Source organism: Parasteatoda tepidariorum, chromosome 5 (assembly GCF_982258835.1).
Source record: "Parasteatoda tepidariorum strain Cologne lab strain chromosome 5, Ptep-v5.0, whole genome shotgun sequence".
NCBI classification, from domain to species: Eukaryota; Metazoa; Arthropoda; class Arachnida; order Araneae; family Theridiidae; genus Parasteatoda; species Parasteatoda tepidariorum.
In genome coordinates, this window is record NC_141759.1 from 79,103,701 (window position 1) to 79,126,382 (window position 22,682).

At 28.3% G+C, this 22,682-nt stretch overlaps 2 protein-coding genes across 3 annotated transcripts in view; one reads left to right on the forward strand and one right to left on the reverse strand.

Moving 5' to 3' along the window:
• Positions 1 to 2,095: 2,095 nt before the first annotated feature.
• On the forward strand, positions 2,096 to 16,078 carry LOC107444791 (putative protein-lysine deacylase ABHD14B). 2 transcript variants are annotated; one of them, XM_016059014.5, is made up of 5 exons: positions 2,096 to 2,475; positions 5,075 to 5,337; positions 7,893 to 8,064; positions 11,952 to 12,262; positions 15,212 to 16,078. In XM_016059014.5, exons 1-5 carry the CDS (start codon positions 2,466 to 2,468, stop codon positions 15,401 to 15,403), a joined length of 948 nt encoding a protein of 315 aa, XP_015914500.2. In that variant the 5' UTR covers positions 2,096 to 2,465; the 3' UTR covers positions 15,404 to 16,078. The 2 variants fall into 2 exon arrangements, with proteins under 2 accessions (XP_015914500.2, XP_087020499.1); XM_087164373.1 differs by having other exon boundaries at positions 2,223 to 2,256.
• A 4,399-nt stretch (positions 16,079 to 20,477) lies between these two features.
• LOC107444792 (uncharacterized) overlaps positions 20,478 to 22,682 on the reverse strand; it is a 37,793-nt gene continuing 35,588 nt past the window's right edge. Inside the window, exon 5 of the mRNA XM_043046938.3 lies at positions 20,478 to 21,186. Within this exon, the coding sequence (XP_042902872.2) occupies positions 20,946 to 21,186 (241 nt within the window). The 3' untranslated portion in view covers positions 20,478 to 20,945. The remainder of the gene's footprint in view (positions 21,187 to 22,682) is intronic.

Consider the following 22,682-nt stretch of genomic DNA (forward strand, 5'->3'; position numbering starts at 1 on the left):
GTGGAAATTTTTAGAAGAAAAAAATTCCTTCATTGTTTTTTCTCTTAGTTATGGATAAAAAATAATTCATTTATTAATTAACAAACATATAATTCTTAATCACTCAAATCCGATAAAAAAAATATATTATTCTAAAACAGGTGGTGTGTTAGCCATCAATAGCTTTATTTTTTTTTTCTTCCCCCCCTTTTTTTCCAACAAATTGTTTGGCAACAAATTGATTGTAGATTAACGTATCATCAGAACAGGATGCGATCGTACTGCGCGAAATTCGGGATTAAAAAAATCTTTCAAAATGAAAGTAAAGTATTCCTTTGACATTCCACTGCTGGCCTAGGGGGTCATGGAAGTTAAGGATAAACAGTTTTGTAAATAATGGGTGACTCTCACAATACTGTCAGGATCGCACACAGATCTCCTTTATCTATAATACAAGCTGGAACCCATCGGTGTAAAGCTGGGTCGACTTGAAGCAACCAGTGGTGATCGAACCGCAGTTCTACGTTATAAGAACTCAGTGTCTTAACCACTAAGTCATTTCGGCTGAACATTACTACCTCAAATTCAAAAAACCAATCGAATTCCAGCCAGTTAAGAAAACCAAAGGAAGATGAGGTAAGATACTAACCCAATTAAGCAGGAACTAAGCAACTGCGAACGAAATAAGACCTTAAGAATTTATTAAAATGTAATTTCTATAAAATAAAAAAAAAATAAAAAAACATTCGTCATAAATGTATAAAAATTCCTTAAATATTACACATTACTAAAAAAACACTTGACCGATTTTAAAAAGCAATACTTTACTTAAAAAATAATTTGGTAATTAACAGAAAAAGTTATAAGAATGCAACTGTTTTCTACATAATATCCTTTAAAATAGTGCCTTTTTGGTGCAAAAAGCATTACAAATAAAATGTTGGTCTGGGTCAACATGCATCAAGGTAACTGCGTTTTAACTCGAAAATAAAGGCATGGGGACAAATTACAATTCGCAAAATATTTCGCAAAAAGATCGCAAAATATTATTAAAGGGGACAAATTGCTTGTATTGAATTGTATTCTTTGAAACTAAAGTTGCACAAATTATGAAGGACCATAGATTACGATAACCTAGGACTTAGGGGACCATATCACTCTTTCTACATTCAAAGGGGATTTCAAACTACTTACATTTATTGTGTGGTAACATCAAAGGAAATAATGCTTTGAATAATTTCGTTGAAATTTTTAATTCTAAATTAAATATTGTCTAAATGTTTATAGAATACCAAACGGGAATTTATGCATTGAATGCTATGATAGAAAGATCTCTAAAATGGAAGGTCGTACTAAACCACGTGGGTAGCACTTTTGATCCTTTCAGGTGCAAAAAGAAGTCGATATATTAGAAAATTTCTGCCTGAAAAAATGGCAGTGCACATCTATTTATAGCAAGAGGATTTTTTTTTGCTGCCGTGCATGGATGCAAAATTGCAAAAATATAGAGGGTTTAAGTTAATCGTATTTATTTAAAAAAAACTTTTTTTTTAATTTAAAGGAAATGTTGAGTCATCTGTGTAGACCATAATATGTATTTTTAGAATCATTATCATAAATGATCTATGAAATTATAAACTTTGGGGTCACAAATCATTATTTATACAAGAGTTTTAAAAAAAATGATAAAGGATGGGGGAGTGCGTTGTAATCAAAATGGGCTGAAGGTGGTGTAGAGCAGAACTCTCAACCTATGGCAACACTTTGCATGCTTTCCCCATTAGCGTGTGGAGAGTCATAGGAGAAGGAAGTACATTAGTTTCTGTGTTGATTTTCAAATAGATTGAAAACATTTAAGTTAGAAAACTATATGGAACTGAAAACTACAATAAACATAGTTTCAAAAAATGTCACGGAAATTTTAAAAAACAGTTTTGTCTATTGAATACAAAAATACTATGGGGGAACATATTGTAGTATATTTCTATAGAACCGAAAAGAGAAGGAATTGGGGGAGCCAAAACATGGAACTGGTATTCTCCCCAGATGGCGTATTTGAGCGTTAAAAAAATTGTAAAGGAAAATGCTATTTTGAATTTTGTTTCATAAATTTTGCAAACAATCTTATAGTAGAAAAAATAATGCTGAGATAAAGTATTTGCTCAATGCTGTCTAGCAATGCAACCTGTGACGCATCTACAATCTTCTCATAAACTCCAACCAATGGTGAATTTTTAATTTTGCAAGATCATCATAAAATGCATCTGGCAATCAAAAGTGAGAAAAGTGTAAATAAATAAATCACTATTTTAACAGCTGTTGATTGTTCTGGAGAGCCGAATCTAATTTTAAAAATAAAATGAGTTTCTCACGAAGTGATACAATGATTAAGTTCAACATCTGTATTGAATTCTTATTTTTCCAAACTTAAGAATCCAGATTTTTGTGGCAAATAAGATTACTTTGTAAAATTACTCTTATTCAAAATGGTGTCTAGTAAGTATGATTTCAACAGGTAGCTAGTATTAAAACAAAATAAAAATAGCTAGATAATCTATGAATTGCAATAATTTTGTAAGAAAAATATTCAGCTGCTTAAATTCTACCATTTTTTAGGGGATATTTACGTATCTTGATGTGTATATTACTTGCAGACAAATTTTTTTAGATTGCTTTATAATGTATTTTTTTCATAAGAAAAATATAATTGTCATTTATAAGTGCTCGTTACTAATTTAAGGAGCAAAAGTGTTTGGTTGCAGATAATATATTTTTATCTATCTAATGTATACATATATTTGCTAAGTTATGTCATTGCATTATTATATTATCATTTTGTAATAAGTTTATTTTATGTCTTGTAATGAGTGCAATGTTAACTTAGACATTTATGAAAAGAAATAACATTGCCCTTCATGCTCATATATTTTTTAAATAATTAAATTAGTGAATGTATGTTTTTTTTTTGTAGCTTTAGGCTCAGTCTTTATTTTTACTTCTTATTTCAGTCTTTAAATAATTATGTTCCATGCTTGTTTAAATATTAGTGAATTATAAAACAAACAATTATTAGTTTTAGGTAAAATGATTGCTTACTATTAAAAATTATTTTTTATAGCAAGATTTACATATTGTGATTTGTGCCAGAATAATCACTAAATTTTGGGAACTTCAAGGCAGGCAAACGTAAAGAACTATAAAAAAAAAAAAAAAAACATTGCAGAAAGAGACCAACTCGACATGTAGTCAGGGGTATATCCGTATCGTGATCTGTTGCGCCAACTACAATCGCCGAGGTGCCAAATACATTTTAAACTTGCAATTTTTCTTATTAAAAAAGTGTAGATGTTGGCCCGGGGGCGACTATGAGTTATACATTTCGAGTTGGTCCCTTTCTATGATGTTTTTTAGTGTAGTTTCTCGCTGGCTGCTGCCTAGAAGTTACCAAGACTTGGCGATTATTCTGCCGCAGATCCTGAAACTTAAGAACTGGAGGGGAGTTGCCATGGACAGAGGGAGCTGGAGAAGGCATGCTGTTGAGGCAGCCAAGGCCTGCAAAGGGCTGTTGCGCTCCTGAAGAAGAAGATCAGGATACGGAAATCTCTCCCGTAGTCACTCCTGGATAATCCTTTACCTACAAATTTTTTTTTATATTTGCAATTTAAAAATTCATTTGGCACCTTGGTGATACTAGTTGTTGCAAAGGATTACAATATAAAAATATCCCTTATTTTACTAATAAGCAGTCAATTTCAGAAATTTATTTTGTAATTTGCTATTTTGTTCTGTGAATGCCGAACGAATTTGATTGAAGAACATTGAAGATTTTGGCAAAGTTTCAACCTCAATGCTTAAGCGATTTATGAATATTTTTGCTTTATAATTTATACTTCTTTCTATCGCATTTCTTATGAACCAAACTAGCCCCCCTCTAAGTTAACGACTTGGTGTTTTAACAATTTTAATTATTATTAAGAAATATATAATGTCTTGATAAAAACATAAGAATTTGATGAAATGAAAAAATTGTTGGATTTAATAACACCCGATTAACCGAAAACTACTAATGTTTTCATTATACTCGCATTTGTCTCCAACATAGTGCTTTTAGTTAGTATGGTTTGATATAAGCAAAAAAGTTGTGAATTTCGGGTCTATGTGTTTTTCAGCAATCAAAACTCTTTACTTTTTATTTCTTTTTTTATTTGCTTTTATGTATAAGCCACAAATTGATTAGAAATTCTTCTATTTTCCTTTAATTTTTTGCTTATAATTTTTTTAGCTTGATTTTTTTTCCTTAATTAACTAATTCTTTTTTCCAAATTGTGTAAAAGTTCTAGTAAATTTTTTCTTGTAATTACTTGACAGTACAGTCAAACCCCGCTATAGTGAATGCGGCTTATAGTGAACTCCCGGATATAGTGAACGAAATGCTCGGTCCCATGCCCTGCTATACACGTACAATGTTATTTTTTGTGGATATAGTGAACCAAAAAAGTGAGGAAGCTGGATATAATGAACTTTTTTCTGTCTTCGACTGATTCCCCCCCCCCCATTTTCTTTGTAATAATTTTGAAATTTCTACTTCAAAATAAATACATATACCGATTTTTAAAACCATCTATAGAAACTTCTTTTATGTGCTGCTCGAATGGCAGGTTAGACAGGTTTAAAAAGCGGAATAACAGAAATTCAGGAAAAATTATCTGAGTGTGGGGAAGTGTTTCCATATCTGATGTTGAGGATTGCTCATCAGCTAAAGATTACTAATTTTTATTTGTACGCAAGACGAAGAGTGATGAAAAGTAAAAAATTTTTTGCTACTACATAATATTTTTCAGTCATTTATATGAATATAATGTAATAAAAGGGAGGAGTTTGGGAACCATTAGTGAAATTGCCTGCATAACGGATATAGTGAACTCCCGGTTATAGTGAACCGAAATTTCGGTCCCTTGAAAGTTCACTATAGCGGGGTTTGACTGTATTTTCATTTTTCAATATGTTTTTATTTGCATGCTGCATTTCTCATAATTGTTTCTGAAGTTCTTAATATTGCTAAATTTTCAGCTTTTCTCCTTGTTTTTATTTGCAGGTCGCAAGTTGATGATTATTTCTGGTTTAATATTTTTGGTTTGGGTTGGTGTAGGAATTCTTATGTATACATCTCCTTCCATGAAACTTCCATCAGATGATCAGAATCTAATTATGTCAGAAGAAGTTGTGAAATGCAAGACATATGGCCAGAAACTGAGTCCAGATTTTTGGAAACATGTTGACTTACAGAGAGATATTCCAAGTTCTGTGAACAAAACTGTACCTCAAATTGCTGTACATTCTGATTTTGCCACTATACAGGTATAACTAGTTAAATTTATGTGTTGAAAGTCTATTGTTGATCTGTTATTTTATTTGTACTTCTTCATTTTCTCCTTTATTTTTATTATATTTTTTTAAAGCCGGCCAGATGGCCGAGCGGTTAGCTCGCCTGACTGTGAAGCCATTGGCTGCTAGCTTGAATCCCACTCTGGGCAGGGTTGTTTCTCTCGTCCTCTGTTGTGTGTGAATGTGGTCCACCCTATAAATGGGTTTGTGGCAGTGTGGCGTGGGTAATGTTGCTCGCCTCCGTGACTTTGTTTCACAGGTGCCCCTTGGGTAACGTGAAATGAGTTACAATTCTGGCATTTTCTAAGGCGAAGAATAATGATCAGTGCCTGCCATTTGAAAAAAAATTAAAAATTAAGAAATATTTTGTAAAAAAAGAAATTTTTCAGTCAAACCTCAATCGTTTGGTTTGGTTCCTTGATCATTTGGTCTATCGTTTTTAATCGTTTGGTTGATAATTTTGAATCGTTTGATTTTAATAGTCTTGTTGTAAATGCTATTTTTATAATGTAAATATTACCGATTTTTATCATTTTTGAAACTAGTTATTACTGTGTCTATCCTTCAGAAATTCTACTGCTAATAGAAATAAAAATTTAAATTATAAGGATTTAAGAAGAAGAAGAAAACTGCAACTCCTGGTACTACTGATGGAAAAGAAAATTAAGATTTGTTATTGTTTTGGAATAACACCTCAATTTTTGCATCAGTTTATGATAATGTGAAAAATTGTTGGTTTAAGTGATTGAGAAACTGAAAAAGTCCAAAATGATAGGTTGAAAAGGGTAAAACGTGCAACCAGTGCCAATATTTTCAGAAGGCCTTGAAGCCTTTGAAATGACTAGAAACTTTCTGTATTCACAGAAACTTACAGAAAATAAATGGCTATCTATTACAAATGTCAAAAATTGTTTGCACTGAGTAGAAAAAAGTAGGTTCCAGTCAAAATTTCCAAATATTTTTTAAAAAAAATATGTGTTTATTCATCTTTCTTTTGCATTGTAAATATTTTTAGAATGAGAAAATATTTTAATTTTTATGCTCAATAATTTTCTAATTTATCAATTTTTCTAGCATTACTCTATTACATTGCACACATTTTCAAGTCATTAAATGATATTTTATGTTGATTCTTCCCATATTGATATGTTGATTTTTCCCATATCTATTGTTCAGCATAAAAGGCCACATTAAAAACATTGGATTGATGCTTTATGGTATTCATTGATGTAGGATTAGTGTATTAGACTAAAATAACTGCTTTAAAGATTAGTTATATCTATTTACGAGGTTTGGTGTAAAAATAATTAGGATCACATTTTAGAGGTTGTTCATCTACGTTTTAATCTGTTTAATTATCTATTAAATTAAGCTTATAATTGTAATTTTTCTTCCGAAAATCTTTTACTTTGTACTCTTTATATGAAATCAACTATCTCATCCTAACACAAAAACTGTTTAAATTTGTGATATATGATAAAAATAAGGATTAACTGAATGAATTTTAATTTTAAAAAAAAACGGATTTTTAGAAGATAACTCGATTACCGATGTTTCAACTCCATTAATAATTTAAAATTTATAGTTAAAAAGAAGGTGGATACACAGACAATTAGAGTAAAAAATGAAGTTTCAAATACTGAAAGAATTTTTTCAAAATATCAAAATGCAAAAAATTTATTTGCAAATGAAGCTCCCATTGAAAAAGCATTAGCTGCTGGCATTGAGAGGGGAAGCATCGTGTTCATTCTCTTAAGGAACCTGTTACCACACTACTCATATAAGCATAACAGGTAGCTATTACAACAATTAATTTTCATTACTGTCAATAATAGTTTGAAGATTTTTTTTAAAACCCCTTAAAATAATTAAGTACCAAAAATTGTTTCAGCATTTGAAAGAAGAGCTCAGGGTATTTTTTACCCCAAATTTTAAAATTTTTTAATTTTCCTTGATTTCTTCCATAAATATGAAGGTATCAATTTACTTAATTAATTCCACACCCAATAACTTAATGTAAAAGAATATTGATATACTTATACATTGTATATTACTTTTAATGCATAATTAATAAGTTATTTATAACAGTGTGAAATTAATTTTTATTTTTATGCTTTTTTGCATTATTTGAATTCTTGATTTTTAACTTTTAATTCTTTTATTTTTATCTGCATAGTGTCTAAAAAATGTTAGGATTAACTTTTCTTTTAGGTATCATGAGAATTCAGATTTGTATAGCAACTCTTGATTTGAAAGACAACGCCACTAGCATAAATTATTTAATTTTAAATATTGTTAATAAAAATCTTCACAATTAAATATTTGAATGAAATTATGTTTATTACCTAAATTATAACCATCTTTAATTTTCTTAGTAAAAACTAATTGTTCAGCCATTCAAAGAACATTAAAAGAAACAATGTTGTTTTAATCATCTTTCTAATTAATTATTCTTTTATAATCTGATGTTGATTATAATATTATTTACTAATTTGTGTTTATTATTTAACATTTTGCTTGAATTTCAGAATACAAAAATACACTATCTCTACGCTGTTCATCCAAATCCTGCTATGAAGAAGGATGTGTCAGTTTTATTACTTCACGGCCAAGCATTTACATCTGATATTTGGAGAAAACTTAATACCATTCAAAATATTGCTGCATTTGGTTTTCATCCTGTTGCCATTGATTTACCAAGTATGTTTTACATCAAAGTAAATTATTTTACTAGTGCTTCTGTATTTATTATTATGTATGCCAAGTACTTTGCAGTAAGATTATTCCATCTTAAAACTTTACTGCACATATATATATTTTTTTTTTCAATTAATCTGCTCTGAACTTCTTGTGAAAGGTTTTAAGTGAAGTCAGGGAAGTGAATGTTATTTGCATGTTATGGAAGTAAAGTCTCTATTAAAAAAATGATACTGTACAAAAATAGGGAAAAATGAATTAATGACTGAAAGATTTACTGTATTAGTATTGTTATTCCATTGTGATAAAAAATTTTAGTTTATGTTGCACTCTATTGCAATCTGGTTAAGCAAAACAGTATCTAAGCATAAGAATTTAAAATATTTGCTTTTATCAATCTTATATTTTATATAAACTAAATTATATTATTAGTTATAAAAATTAATTAACAATTTGAATCTTATTCTTTACCATCATGTAATTTGACTGTGCAACTGTTCTATTATTTGATAAGAATAATATTCAGAATATAGGAAAACATTAGAGAAAAGTAAATGTCTTTTGTAATTTTACTTGTATGCAATCCATTATGCAAGTTATTTCTTTTTTGAATTGAATAAGTATGTAATATGAAGTGTCCCATCTTTATATTGTTAAATGTCATCATATCTATTATAGAACTCTTTTTTCCATAAACTTGCAAATATACCTGTAGCACCTTTTCCAACAACACACAAACCTACTGCTAGTGCCTTCTTCACAAAAGAGATAGAAAGATTTATTTTTCGGTAGAGATTAGGACATAGCGCTGTCAACGACTTTCCACCTCCATTTTGTTCAGCTTGTAATCCTATGCATTGTTTTGTGGATAAATTAGACAAAATTGAAAAACTTTACCCTAAAGCCCTTTTCGACACATATATTACATGGTGCGTAGCGTTTTTAAAAAGTGCTGCTTAATGGTACTTATTTTCAATTTTCGTTATTTAAAAGCCCTTAAAGGTGCTTTTGTCATTGGATGTTTTTAATGTAATTGGATGTAATTTTAAAAAATGTTTAATTTTCTCTTTTCAAAAATGAGATTTTTTTTGTTACCATGTCGATTTTCGCCACGTATTATGCAGAAGCGTGCTTTTCACATTGTTCTATTCAATGTTTTCACAATTCATTTCGGCCTACCATTGGTCCATAGCGTATGAAAGCGCCAATCATTTTACATGTTTGCTGAAATACTTGGGAGTCTGTATGTGCGTTTACTGAGCTGGGTTCGGTGAGATTATTGCCTTCTCATGTGCAACTCTGCTGCATTTTGCAAGATATTCTCAATTTCAGGCTTCACTTCATACCCTCTGAAATCGAACCAAAAAATATCTCGATCCTTTTATGGTGGCTAATATAATCCGGAAAAGAGTTCCTTGTCAGAAACTAGTTATTTTATCATGATCATGTAAAGTCTTTGAAAATTATTTTCCATTTTGCTAATGCATATAGTGCTTAAAAATACTTTTTGATTGCTTAAAAAGTACTTAAAAGGTGCTTATTTTTTGTAGAAAGATTTGGCTCCGCACCCTGTATTATATTTAAGCCATTTGAACTATATATTTAACCATTTGAACTATATATTTAAAAGTATCATATATCCCAGTGTATAAGTCAAATTTCAAACCCCCAAAATATTATGAAAAACAGGAGGTTGACTTATACACAAGTAATAAAATCAGATATCCGATAATCAAGAAATACTGATGCATTGTAAACAATGAGATAAAAATAAATAACTCTTTATCAATTTTTCCTTCAAAAATCACCCATTTCAAAAACAATTATTATTATGTTATAGGCAATTAATTTTGCATTTTCTCTCACTGTATTTTCCTTACATATAAAGGATTTGTTTTAGGAACAATACTTTGAATTATGTTCAGAAATTATAAAAGCTAAAATAGTTTATTTAAGAGTATTTAAAAAAGTATCACTATGAAAACTTTTAAAACATACCATGAAGTTACAAATGTTGATTCCACAACATCATCTGTGCAGGATTCAATAACGTTATCAGTGTTGTTATATGGATCCCAATCTGTAATTATTCTACTTCATCCTCAGTCCTGCAAAAAATTGTCTTCAACCACCACACTTAATAAAATATTTTATAATAACTTTTGAATCCACGTTTTGCCACACACTTAGTATTATTTTACACATGACGTGTATAGGAATAATCATCGACTTATACTCTCTACCGACCAGTAAATTTCCTATCCCTTATCAAAAATAAGGAGTTGACTTGAACACTGGTATATAAGGTAATTGAAGAAAAAAAATATTGGAAAAAGAAATATCAACAATTCCATTATCACAGTTTGATGATTTCAGAGGTGAAAAAATCCGAATTTCCAGATTTTTCGCTAACCTTGATCCGAAAGTTTCCGGAAATCCAAAGTCCAGAAGTTTCAAGAAATCTTTGATCACATTTATATATAAAAGTTCTTGTGTATTTTATAAATGTGATAATGTATATGTGTATAAATGTGATTAGAGATAAAAGTAAACTTACACATAATTATTCATTTCAATTATGCTGTATATAATTCATTTAAAATATCATGTTTTGAAAATTTAATGATTTAAATTTATAAAGATATAAATTTTTTGAATGATTTTACTCAAGAAAGTTTTTGGATTTTTAAGTTGGGCCCACAATTACCTCTGCTGATTTGATACACGTTGTCTACAATTGCAGTGATGTATTTCAAGTAGAGTTCTGAATTGCTTTCCTGAATTGTGTAACTATTTTAAATGCTACTCACCTATTTTAGACTAATATTACAAAGCTAAGACTTCCAATTTTTCATATTTGTAATCATACAGTTTGTTTCCCTTAATTATTATTGAAATTTTTTATTTTAAAGAGATTAAGTAAATACAATTTTCTTTAGATGTCATTGACTCATTATTAAAACACCATTTTTAATTTGCTGATATATTTTTCACATCTTGTTTTTTTTTTTTTTTTTTTTTAAAGGGAAACACATGATTAATAACTTAATTACCTAAACATTTCAAAGCAAATTACCATTGCTTTTATATGTAATGACAATAATATTAATTAATATTATGTAGTTTTGAGCTAAGTTAGTATTAAAATCCAGTTTGGAACAACATTTAATAAATGGCAATTAACATGATGGAGAAAGAATGATGGTGACTAGGAAAGTGTATTTCTCTTGTTTGGGAAAAATGCACAAAAAAAAAATTAATAATAAATATTTAAAGATCACCTATACTACTGTTTGCTTGTTTTTTCTTTTCTTGTGTAGATTGCATGACTATTCAGTCTTTCTGGTTTATTTCCGTTTCCCTTCCAGTAAAAGAAATCTATTGAGGTCTTTTTTTTTCAGTGAAAATAGCTGAAAAATGTTTTTTTTTTTTTTAAATTCTATTAAAAAAATGTTAAGCTATGTTGAAATTTTTTTTAAAATTTTTAATTTTTACAGCAGAATTCAAGTTGCAAAAAAAAAAAGTTTTGTGAGCTTAATATTTCACAATTTATGTAATTAAAATTTAAGTATGCATGAGTAGCAGGATAAGCATTTAAAGTGATTTCTTCCAGCCTTCTCAAGTCATTTAACTTTTCATATTCTAGGAAATATACTTTAAAATTGAAGAAAGAAGTCTCCAAATTACATAAGAATTACTCCGAATTTCATATGAATGTTTTGAGCAATAATTTCGGAAATTTTTTAACTGATGAAACATTAAATTTTTGTTATTATACAGCATTAATATACATATATATTGTGAAGAGATAAAAATGGTGTGTTGTGCTTGTAAATGTTTTTTAAAAATATTTGATTTTTTTTTTATTAATTAATATCTTTATATCACAGAATATGGTAAGAGTCCAGCCATTGAAAACCTGAACAGAGGGGAGTTTTTGGACAGTGTCATCAAAACACTGAACCTGAAGAATCCTGTGATCGTTAGTCCGAGCATGAGTGGTTCCTTCTCATTGCCGTATCTCTTGGAACATTCTGACAAACTTGCTGGATTTGTACCAGTTGCACCTGTGGGTATAAACATTCTGGACAAAAGTTCATGCAAAAATGGTGAAAATGTCTACAAAACATCTTTGAGTGAAGACTGTGAAAGAATTAAAGGTTACTTGAAAAAACAACCTCCAGATTTGAGTTGTATAAAGGCAAGCAATTAATTACTGTTATTTAATTTAATACTTGTTTCAAAATAACCTGGAAAGATAATCTTCAGAAGTATTTCATTTTACAAATTATTAAGATTCATGACGACAATTGTCGCCAAATGTTCTAGAAAAGTCGCTAAAATTACATGCATGGGCAACAAATTTGTTGCCTTGAAATATGTTTGGAATTCTAAATTTTTTTTTGTTTTTTTTTTGTTGCATCGAATTCCATGCACTTAAAAAAATTTTGTTATTCTAATTTTATTGTTCTATGTGTGGTATGAAATTTAAATGGAATAGCAGAAAGTGCCTGATACAAAAATGTTTACATTTAAATGTTGAAATTTCAAACTTACATGTTGTACTGTGCTTTGCATTCATGTACTTTGTTTCTTTGGTCTCAGCATTTTAATCTCTGTTTTGAATCTATTTACTAATATTATTTTAGCTTTTTTACACTTAATTTTACTAAGCACTAATCTTTAATCATTTTGGGTTAATGAACCTAATTAGTTTTAGGGTGTTATAGATGGCAATTAATAATTTTTGATGTGTACCGTGAAATTAATTACGTAGTTTTGAAGTTATTTTTTCTTGAGTTTGTCTACCACATTAAGTTTTTGGGAACACTGAATGAATAACTAGGTGGTCTTATTGGACCATTAAGCTTTCATAGCTGGTATGAACCCTACAAATTATGGTATTTCTATTTATTGGTTTAAAATCAAATGAATCCTTAAAAAAGGTTTATTTTTATAATCAATGTAAGATTGTTAGGTTTAAAAGATAATATGATCATTATCGAAATGTAAGTATACATAAGCCAAATGCAGCTTAGATAATTGCTCTACAACTTTATTATTTTTTTTTAAACTTAACAGAGTGATATAATTATCAGTATATTACATAACCATCCTGTAATTCTTATGCTTTTTAAAAAATGCAAGAAAAGAAATTAATTACATAAATTGAACTATTTCTCTTAATTTTATAATTTTGTTTAATTATTTATTTTAATTAAATAAAATAACTGCTTTCATTTATTTAAAAGTAGTGCAAAAATGGTTCAAATTTTTTGCTTAAACTGTGCAAAACTGTTCAAAACATGACCTAAAAAAAATAAAAATTGTAGTGATAATAATGTTTATCTAAACTTAATCAGACATATGATTTTTCAGTATTTTTACTATGTTCAGAAATTCTTGTGGGATATGTGTTTGTCTTGTGTGTGTTTTCAGTAGTTTTATATGCTTATTCATTAATATCTCAAAAAAGTATGCAAGCTAATTACTGTACCGTTTCATTAATTTTCATTCTAGTTGCATAACATGTCAGTGTAATACATGATTGTAAATTTAAGTTTGAAATAGAGTAGTTTAATATAATTATTTAAATTTATATCTATATAAAAGGAGAACATTTTTAAAATTAGCAGGGTTAAATCAAGCAAATTATTTCCTCTTTATTTACTGTACTTAATGGTGAGCGCATTATTTAAATGATAAGATTTTAAGACATGAAACAAATTATTTTAATGTCGTTAAAACGACCAAATGTTTCACATTTTAGTAGTTTGAAATGAAAATAGCATTTCAGATTGATATAGAAATACACAACTTTAAGAATGCAAAGATTGGAACATGGGTGGAAAAATAACAGGTTTTTAGGCGTTGTTAATGTTTAGTCAAATAAGCAATCCTAAAAAATTTACAGTGCAAAATCAGTGTTGTCACTCCACAGGAGAACAGGAAAACCTGGAAAATACAGGGAATTTTGTATCTTATATTTTTTTTTTAAAAAATGGTGACCATTTAAAGCGTAGTGTATGGGATATTTAAGGATGATATTTCAGCTGTACTAAACTATTTCATTTACTTATAGCATTATTAAAGTTTGTTCAGCTGTTACTTGTCCAGCAATTGAAACTAGCATAATAGCTAAATATAGCTCACACAAAAGCACAGTAATTTTTGCGTTTTCTCTTAATATATTGTGTATAATATGTACAGGGAAAACACTGGGAATTTTTTTTTCGAGATTTGAGTGGCAACTCTAAAAATATGAAGCATTACAGCATTATTATGTTTCAGAAATGAATATATTAATAACTGATGTTCTTGTTTCAATGTAAAATTTTTGGCAAAAATTATTCTTTAAATCCTGTTTATTAAGTAATATTTTTACCATCTGTCTGAGTAAGTTTCATCTGAAACCTATTTTACTTTTTTAAAAATGAAGTGGAAAACAAAAGGAAATTTTCTGATTGGTTAAGCGTTAGTCATTGTTTGAAATTTTTCTATAAGCGACTCAGTCTTTTACATATTTTAAAGATTACATGAGTGATAATTTTTAACTTATAGCTCAGTTTGAACAAAGGAAAATAGTTTATTGCGCACATTTAAATATTTAATCATTTTTTATTCGCTGTGTCAGATAAATTCAATAAAAAACATTATGTGGTAGCACATGTGGTCCACTTCACCAAATTTATACTTTTGTTGTTGTCTAATACAATGCGCCTTTTTTTTATTTTATCGATTCCTACTATTAGTTCACAGTCTTTCTATATATATTTATGTATCTTGTTCAAATTTTCAATCGTTAATAAAAACTTTTTGTTCATCTACTCAAGTTTAAATACATTTTTTTAAACTTGTAGTGGATGACGCTTGATGTTAATACAGTTTTTTCAAATATTAATTAATTAATTAAGTTTATTTAATTAATTTTAGTTTTATATGAAGAAATTTTTTTTATTATTTATTAAAAAGTAACTATAATAAAATTTTTCTTCATTGACCTAAGTAGGTATTGACTCAAAAAAATTTTTTAATATTACTTGTTTCTAAAATTCATCTGTTTTCTAATATCGCTCTGATCGATTAAATATTTACTTTTTCAGAAAAAAACTCCTGTTATTATAAAATTAATCTTTATTTTCATTACCAGGTACCAACTTTAGTTGTATTTGGTGAGAAGGATCGAGGAGAAAATTCTGCTAAGTTGTGTTTTTTGCCAAATAGTCAAGGAGCTGAAATTCCAAACGGCAGTCACACTGCTTACAAGAGCGATCCTGAACTGTGGCATAAGTTACTTTATAACTTTCTTTCTGTGATAAATGAAACATTAAAGTGTAAATAATATGATTACATGTTCCATGTTAGTATGGATTTAATATTATGTGATTTTTGCACATTTTGCTTTTGCACTTTGGAGTTAATACATGTATATTGTTAACAGATCTTTTGTAAGACATATTATGAAGTTTTTCTCACAATACGTATTGCATTTAACTATAGCACTTTTCTATTTTCATTTTTATGTTTGCAATTTTAATTTTTAAAGCATGTTTTGAATTGAAATACAGAAAATCTCTGATTATCAAGAAAACTGCTTGGGGTGACAGCAGAAAATTGGCCTATTCTGCAATTAATCTGCTAAATGGTCAAAAGATTTTCATTCTCATTTGTTTGATCTAATTAAGTTAGTTTCCCCAGTATTTGTAATTGGTGTTTTGTCAAGACAAAAAATAATATTATTATCCTAAAAAATCTTAAAAATGAAGAAAGATTATAAGATATCTATTTAAATACCATGGGACAGAGACTCAAGCTGACAAAATATCCTAAGGCAGAATCTCACATGAAGAAAATACTCATAAATAGAGTAGATTTGGAACCAAAATGAAAAATAAAAATAAATAAATATAAAGCTTGTATGAATCACAGCAGAAATGTACTGTCTCTCTAACTAAAGAACTCTCCTTGCCATTTCTCTTGAACAACTACCATTGACAATAGTTATAAAATTAGACTGTTAGAAATGGAGGTTAGGAGGACGAGTTATGTCGTGGTTCAGTGAAACAAATACCTAAAGTTCCCCTGGAGAGTTCTTTGGTTAATTGAACCATATTTAGATAATCTTGACTGCTTTCTGAAAATGATGTCATTAAACCTGAATTTTTTTATCTTACTTTATTTCCCTTCTGCAGAGAAGTTGATAATTCACTAGATGCTTGGAAGTCAAGCTTATCTTTCTTCTCCTCAATAATGCATGGGCAAAACAGGGAAGAATCAAAAAAGATCCATGCGGCATACCATCCCTTTAGACTTGTTTGGTCTTTAGTTCACAGGACTATTGATTATTGTTTTATGATGCTGAAGTGGTCTTGAACCAACAGATTATCGTTAGTTTTAATCTCTAATAAAGTTTTTGAAATTTACTTAACCATTTGGTGCATGCAAAAGTTTGTAAAATCAGATCACATATAAACCACAAGAGAAATGATCAGGGGTTTGCTGTGTAGTGAGTGTATATGAACATACACATAAAAAATTCGATGCAATAGTTTTAAATTTTATTAATGCAAATTAAATGAATTTGATTTTTTAGAACCATTTACAATATTTTACACATTAGAGCCTCAATATATTGTTAACAAGCATCCTATCTTTGTCTTAATTTCCCATGAATAATAATAAAAAAAATAGTACAATTATATTAATAATTAATTATTAATAATTTCACTATAAACTTAGATACATAATAAAAAGATAGTTTCATATTTGATGGTAAATTGGCATATCTGATGCAATGTATCATCTATTACAATCGTCTATATTTACATTTTCATATATTTGCCACCAAATCTTGCAATGTCAAAATCTACTTAAAGATTTTTAGTTAATATTTTATTATATTTATCTGGAAATTTTTTACTCAAATATTTTATCTTACCCCTTCTTGATACATTCCATCATTAATAGATAAAATCCATTCCATCAATGGATTCATCATTACTAGGTGTTTTATATTTCAAAGTTGACTTATTTATTTTAAAATGTGAAAGTTATATTGCTGTTTACTAAATATGAAAATTCTCATAACTCTGTTAATGCATTTTTCTACGTTTTTAGTTTTATTGCATAATTTTTTCATTTGTATTTAGTTTCATTTTCGTTACTTAGAAATTTTTTGTACTATTTCACTTTTAGACATTATTACAGATTTATGCCTTCAAATTGGTAATTTTTTTTATATGAAAATCTTTATCTAATAGAAAAAGTATAATGAGTTATAACTGAAATACTTGAAAACTGAAATACTATATACATTGAAAACGAACATAACAGATAGATTTATACAGATTCCTTTGAAAAACTAACTTATACTTTGACAGTAGTGTACACAAGACTCTAGATAAGAAGACAATTTTTTGTGTGGTTATATTAAGAGTATTATGGTTTATTATAATAATTTATTTTTAAAATAATATAATTTGAACATAAGAATCTAGCGTTAATTTTTTTATTATAAACTAATATAACTTGTATGTTTTGATTGTTACCTTGCATAAAAGTTTCAAAAATATTTTTTCAAACTTTTGTTTCGAGATAATATATATTTTTTTTGTTGCAAAGTTTAAGCACACAAAACTTATGCTTGAATAAATTGTATGGAAAAAATTTGCCTTGCTGATGCAATTTTAACAAAAGTTATTTAAGAAAAATGGTTAATATTTTTTTAAAAAAAGCAGTGAAACTTTTAAAATAAACTACTCAACATTTAAAAAAATATTTTGCTCCAACTAAAAACGAAAATCAAGTTATTTAGCCGATTAATACTAAGCTACAGAAAGTGGTCTATGTGTTAAAACATTTATTTAAACAAAATGCTTGTGCATAATTTTTTTCTTTTACTATGTGGATATTTTTTTCCCACCGCTTTCATATTTTATGTATATATATAAAAATAAAGGAACCATCCTTCCTAAAAGATGCTAGACACAAGCTGTTTAAAAGTTGATGGAAAAAGAGAGATAAATCATGAAAATGAGAAGTGTTTATTTTATGTACTCTGTTTTTTTTTTCCGAATATGAATTGATGCACTTCTTACTGTCACACATAGTAAGAAGTTCAGATTATTATGCACTTCTTACTATGTGTGATCTGAATTACAGCTCAAAGAAACAAATACCTTCCTCTTTCATTGTAGATATGCATACCTTTCAGATCTTACATTTGTTTTACATTAAAAATAAATAATTTAAAGTATATCCTACCCATCAAAGTACAACACAGTTCCTCAAAGTCTAGTAACAAGAAGAAAAAAACTGAAATTAACTGTTCAAATCAACTGTTTGCACCTAATACTGTTTTATTCAAAGCAGTCAATATGTAACTTTTTTTTTGCGATGATGCAAATTTTAACTCCTTTTATTTTATAGGTTTTCAACTTTTAAAAAGGAACATTTAATTAGATTTATAAAATTTAGATTTTATTATGAAATATTTCATCAGAAAAGTATCGCCATCCACTTCAATAATTTTATTGTGAAGCTTTTAAACATTTCACTTCATTTCATTTTTATTAAAAAAATTTTCATTCTTAATTTTACCTGTCCGGGATTGTGATCACATATATTTGATGACACAATTCTCCCTCAAGCTCCACCATATCATGCATGAGATGGGCTTTTCTGACCCCAGCAGCCCGTGATCGCATGGGTTTGGAACGTTTTTATTCCAATTTTTATGTACCACTAGATGGTTGTGGAAGTCCATTGAAATTTCGAATAATATCTCACAGGTGTTTAATCTTATGTCTTTTTGGTGCCAAATTTTTTTTGTTTGATCCAGGGTATTTAAACGCATGAACAACTGTGCATCTTCGGTTCTTTCGAGAGGATTGGGCTCTTGAATTACTGCGCTCTGGGGTTTTGTTTAGATTTTGATGAAGCAAGAAAATGATGCAATGCTTATTGTTTTATGTGAGTGTGGATTTACCATTTGCAGTTAGCGTTTTACTAGGCATGTATGTTTTGGATATGCTTAGCAATTTATTATTATTATTTTCTTGAGCATTTAATTCGAGAATATTCAGGTGCTATCAGTCATAACAAACTGTAATGCAATAATAATTTCAAGGGAATTTTTTACTGAAATTAAACTTAATGTTAAAAATCACCCTGCCCTGTGCATATATATATATTCTCAGAGAGTGCAGGCCGTTGAAAGAGGTCTTTCTCCTTCTCCCAGTCCTGAATAGGTTAAAGACAGAATTCACTAAATGTGGTAAATTTTACAATGATTTAAAATTGATGAACTCTCATTATTTTATGAAATGTTCTGTTTTCTTGTATACTAAGTCTGAGAGGAACTAGTTTGCTTTCTTAACGTATTTTTCTTATGAAATTATCTGAATTCATGTTGTGGTCATGTATTTTTTAAATACTTCATAGGTAATTGTTATATATTTTCTTCAATACCTCATATGTTGTTGTTGTTTTTGATGTTTTGTCTATTCTGCACAAAGTCTTAGTTATATGAAGAAAATAGAAAATGAAATAGTAGTTAGTCAATGCAAATCTTCAACTTTGTTTGTATCAGTTGTTATTTTTAAATGATCATGTATATCTTAATAAAAAGTGTTGTGTTTATTTATGTTTAAAACTTGTTTTCTTATTTTTTTATTTTAAAATAATTAAATATGCATGATTTTTTTATTGCTTTGGGATTTAAAGACTAGCTTTAAAGCAAGAAAACATTGAGCGATTCAAAATCATAAAACATGATCATCAAACGATTTTAAGAATATGCAATTTCAACTTATGAGCTTTTATTTTACTTTTAAATCCTCTGCGTAGCGATTTACTGATTATGACTGGCCGTTGTGTATTCTTTTTTTAAATTTCATCTATTTATTGGGAATGTGAGGACTAGCATTAAAACAATTGAACTACATTTTTATTGAGTATTTAATATATCACATTATTATTAGAGCATACAATCCTGATTTAAAGGCTATTGCTTTGCTTCTAAATCACCTGTGTAGCAGTTCACTGACTGTGACTAGCAATTTTATATATATATATATATATTCTATTTATTTATTTAGAATGTAAAGACTAGTATTAAAACAATGGAACAATATTTTTATTCAGTATGTAACTTGGTATGACATTATTTTTTACAATGTATAATTTTGACTTTAAGGCTGTTGCTGTATTTTATTATTTGGATTGTGAAGTATAGCATTAAAACAATGAAACAACATTTTTCTTAATTAAAACTTGATATCACTATATTTTTAGAACTCACAATCCCAACAATAGGGCTGTTGTTTTATTTGTAAATTACCTGTGTAGTAATTCACTGACTGTGATATATATATATTTTTAATTTTATTTATTTATTTAGAAGGAAGAGGCTGGCATTAAAACGATGAAACATAACATTTTATTAATTATTTCAAAATCACTACAAGTACAATTTTTATAAAGCTTGAACATCACATGATTTTAATTCACTGAAAAATTGTAAAAGTCTTAAAAAAATGAGAAGATTATTATCTAAAATGAAAACTTAGAATAATCTAATGTTCACAGAACCATTGACACTTGATTACTATTCATTTTTTTTTTAAATAAATAACTGCAATTTTTTTCAACGTTGGAAATGTAAATAGAAACTTAAATCATTGAATGCAAAAATAAATTTTAAAAAAATAAGTAAGTTTGAGTTAAGTACGACCACTTATATTATTCTTACTTATTTTTATTTTTCAAGATTGGTCTTGATATGGCAAATTTTTTGAAACGAATTTTTTTTTTTTTTTTAAAAAAAGGCTTAGCTTAAAAAATGGAGTCAGAACCCTGTGTAATAACATAGTACAACAGTAAAATTATCCAAACGTTCTTACAAAGAAGTTTTTGACTGCCATCCAAGCTGTCACAAATGGTTCCGCAACATAATCGTACCACATTTTAGGGGGTGGTGGCTCTGGCTTTTCATCCATCTCATCTTCTTCAGGTGGTTGATCTATTCCGAATAATGTTCTAACAATCCTATTTAGGCTGGTCCTAGCTTCTTTGCTACATTCGATGTTTTCTCGATTTGTACATCTTATTCCTTTCGTCACTGCACTGTAATTTAAAATGCATTGTTTAAATATGTATAGGCATAGAGTGAAAGACATTTTTCACACGTATTGTAATTTTTCACACTTAAAATTTTTATGAGAAATTTATATTGTTCTTATAAAAGTAAATCATTTCTGTAACAGCCCGTGGTGGGTCAGGTGGTTGTGGAGGTTAAGGCTTCACAATTTCATGATTGTGGTATCATCGCACACAGGCGCTACTTGTAGTTAAGACAAAATGGTACCCTCGATCGGCAGTTGGGTGGGCTTCAAGCAGCCATTGGAGATTCAATTCCAGACCTCATTATCAACTGATTACATAAAAGAAATAAATTATTTAGAATTTTTTTGTGTGTGTTTTAACCTGTTTTTGCTATATCTCTAGACAGGGATGAGAGTAGTCAGAAAGTAAAAAAGAGGAAATCCAAGAAAAAAGATATATATATATATATATATATATATATATATATATATATATATATATATATATATATATATATATATATATATATATATATATATATAAATAAAAACAAAAATTTGATAAAAAAAAAGTGCAATTTTTAAACTTGTAATTGTAAACCATGTGATTATAAATCCTGATATGAGGCTTTTAAATCACGTAAATATGAAAATCTACATCGAATTTAAAAAAGGCGAAAATACAAATCATGATTTTTTAATTTTTAGATCTCGATGCATAATTTTTAAATCGTGCGAAATTACAACCGCAAAAACGAATCACGACATTGGATTTTAAGCTCGCGTGAATTGCTACATAGGGTTTTAAAAGCTCGTAAATACAAATCGCGATATTGATTTTTTAAATCTCGTAAGTAAAAATCGTAATGTACAATATTTAAATCGCCTGAATAAGAACCGCAACGTTCAACTTTTAAATCAGGTAAATACGAAAATCGAGGTTTGATAATGAAATCGCGATTTGAAAAATGCATAAATACAAAACACGATACTGGATTTTTAAATCTCGTAAATAAGAATCGCAATGCGCAACTTTTAAATCAGGTAAATACGAAAATCGATGATTGATATTAAAATCGCGTGAATAAAAATCAAGATATTTGCAGAGTCTGGACTTGGGATTTCTAATAGGCTTGTTTGTATTGTTTTTGTTTAGACATAATAAATAAAAATTTACAAGATTAATTGAATGAGCAAATAAATATTTTCACAGCAAATATTTTTGTTCTCTTTTTTCCCCTTTGTTTCTTCTTTTTTTTTGTTTTTGTTTTCATGCCAGAATACAAGAAGCAGCGACGTCTGAATTACGAAAATAAGAGCTATCCAGCCGACGGATAAAAAATACGGAAAATCTTATTTTCTGCGCGTGAAATCGGAGAAAATAGTTAATATAAGTAAAAATGCGGAAGGATTAGCAGCTAGGGCGTAGATTGAATTTTCTGTTTATTTTTGAAAATCGTAAATAAATATAATTATTTTACTTCAACGACTGAATTTAAAAAAAAAAAAAAAAAGCGG

Bases quoted from the DNA above. Each gene is read 5' to 3' on its own strand.
- LOC107444791 (XM_087164373.1), top strand. The intron at 5,338-7,892 runs GTATAACTAGTT...CTTGAATTTCAG, and splicing joins CTGATTTTGCCACTATACAG to AATACAAAAATACACTATCT. The intron at 12,263-15,211 runs GCAAGCAATTAA...TTTCATTACCAG, and splicing joins CAGATTTGAGTTGTATAAAG to GTACCAACTTTAGTTGTATT.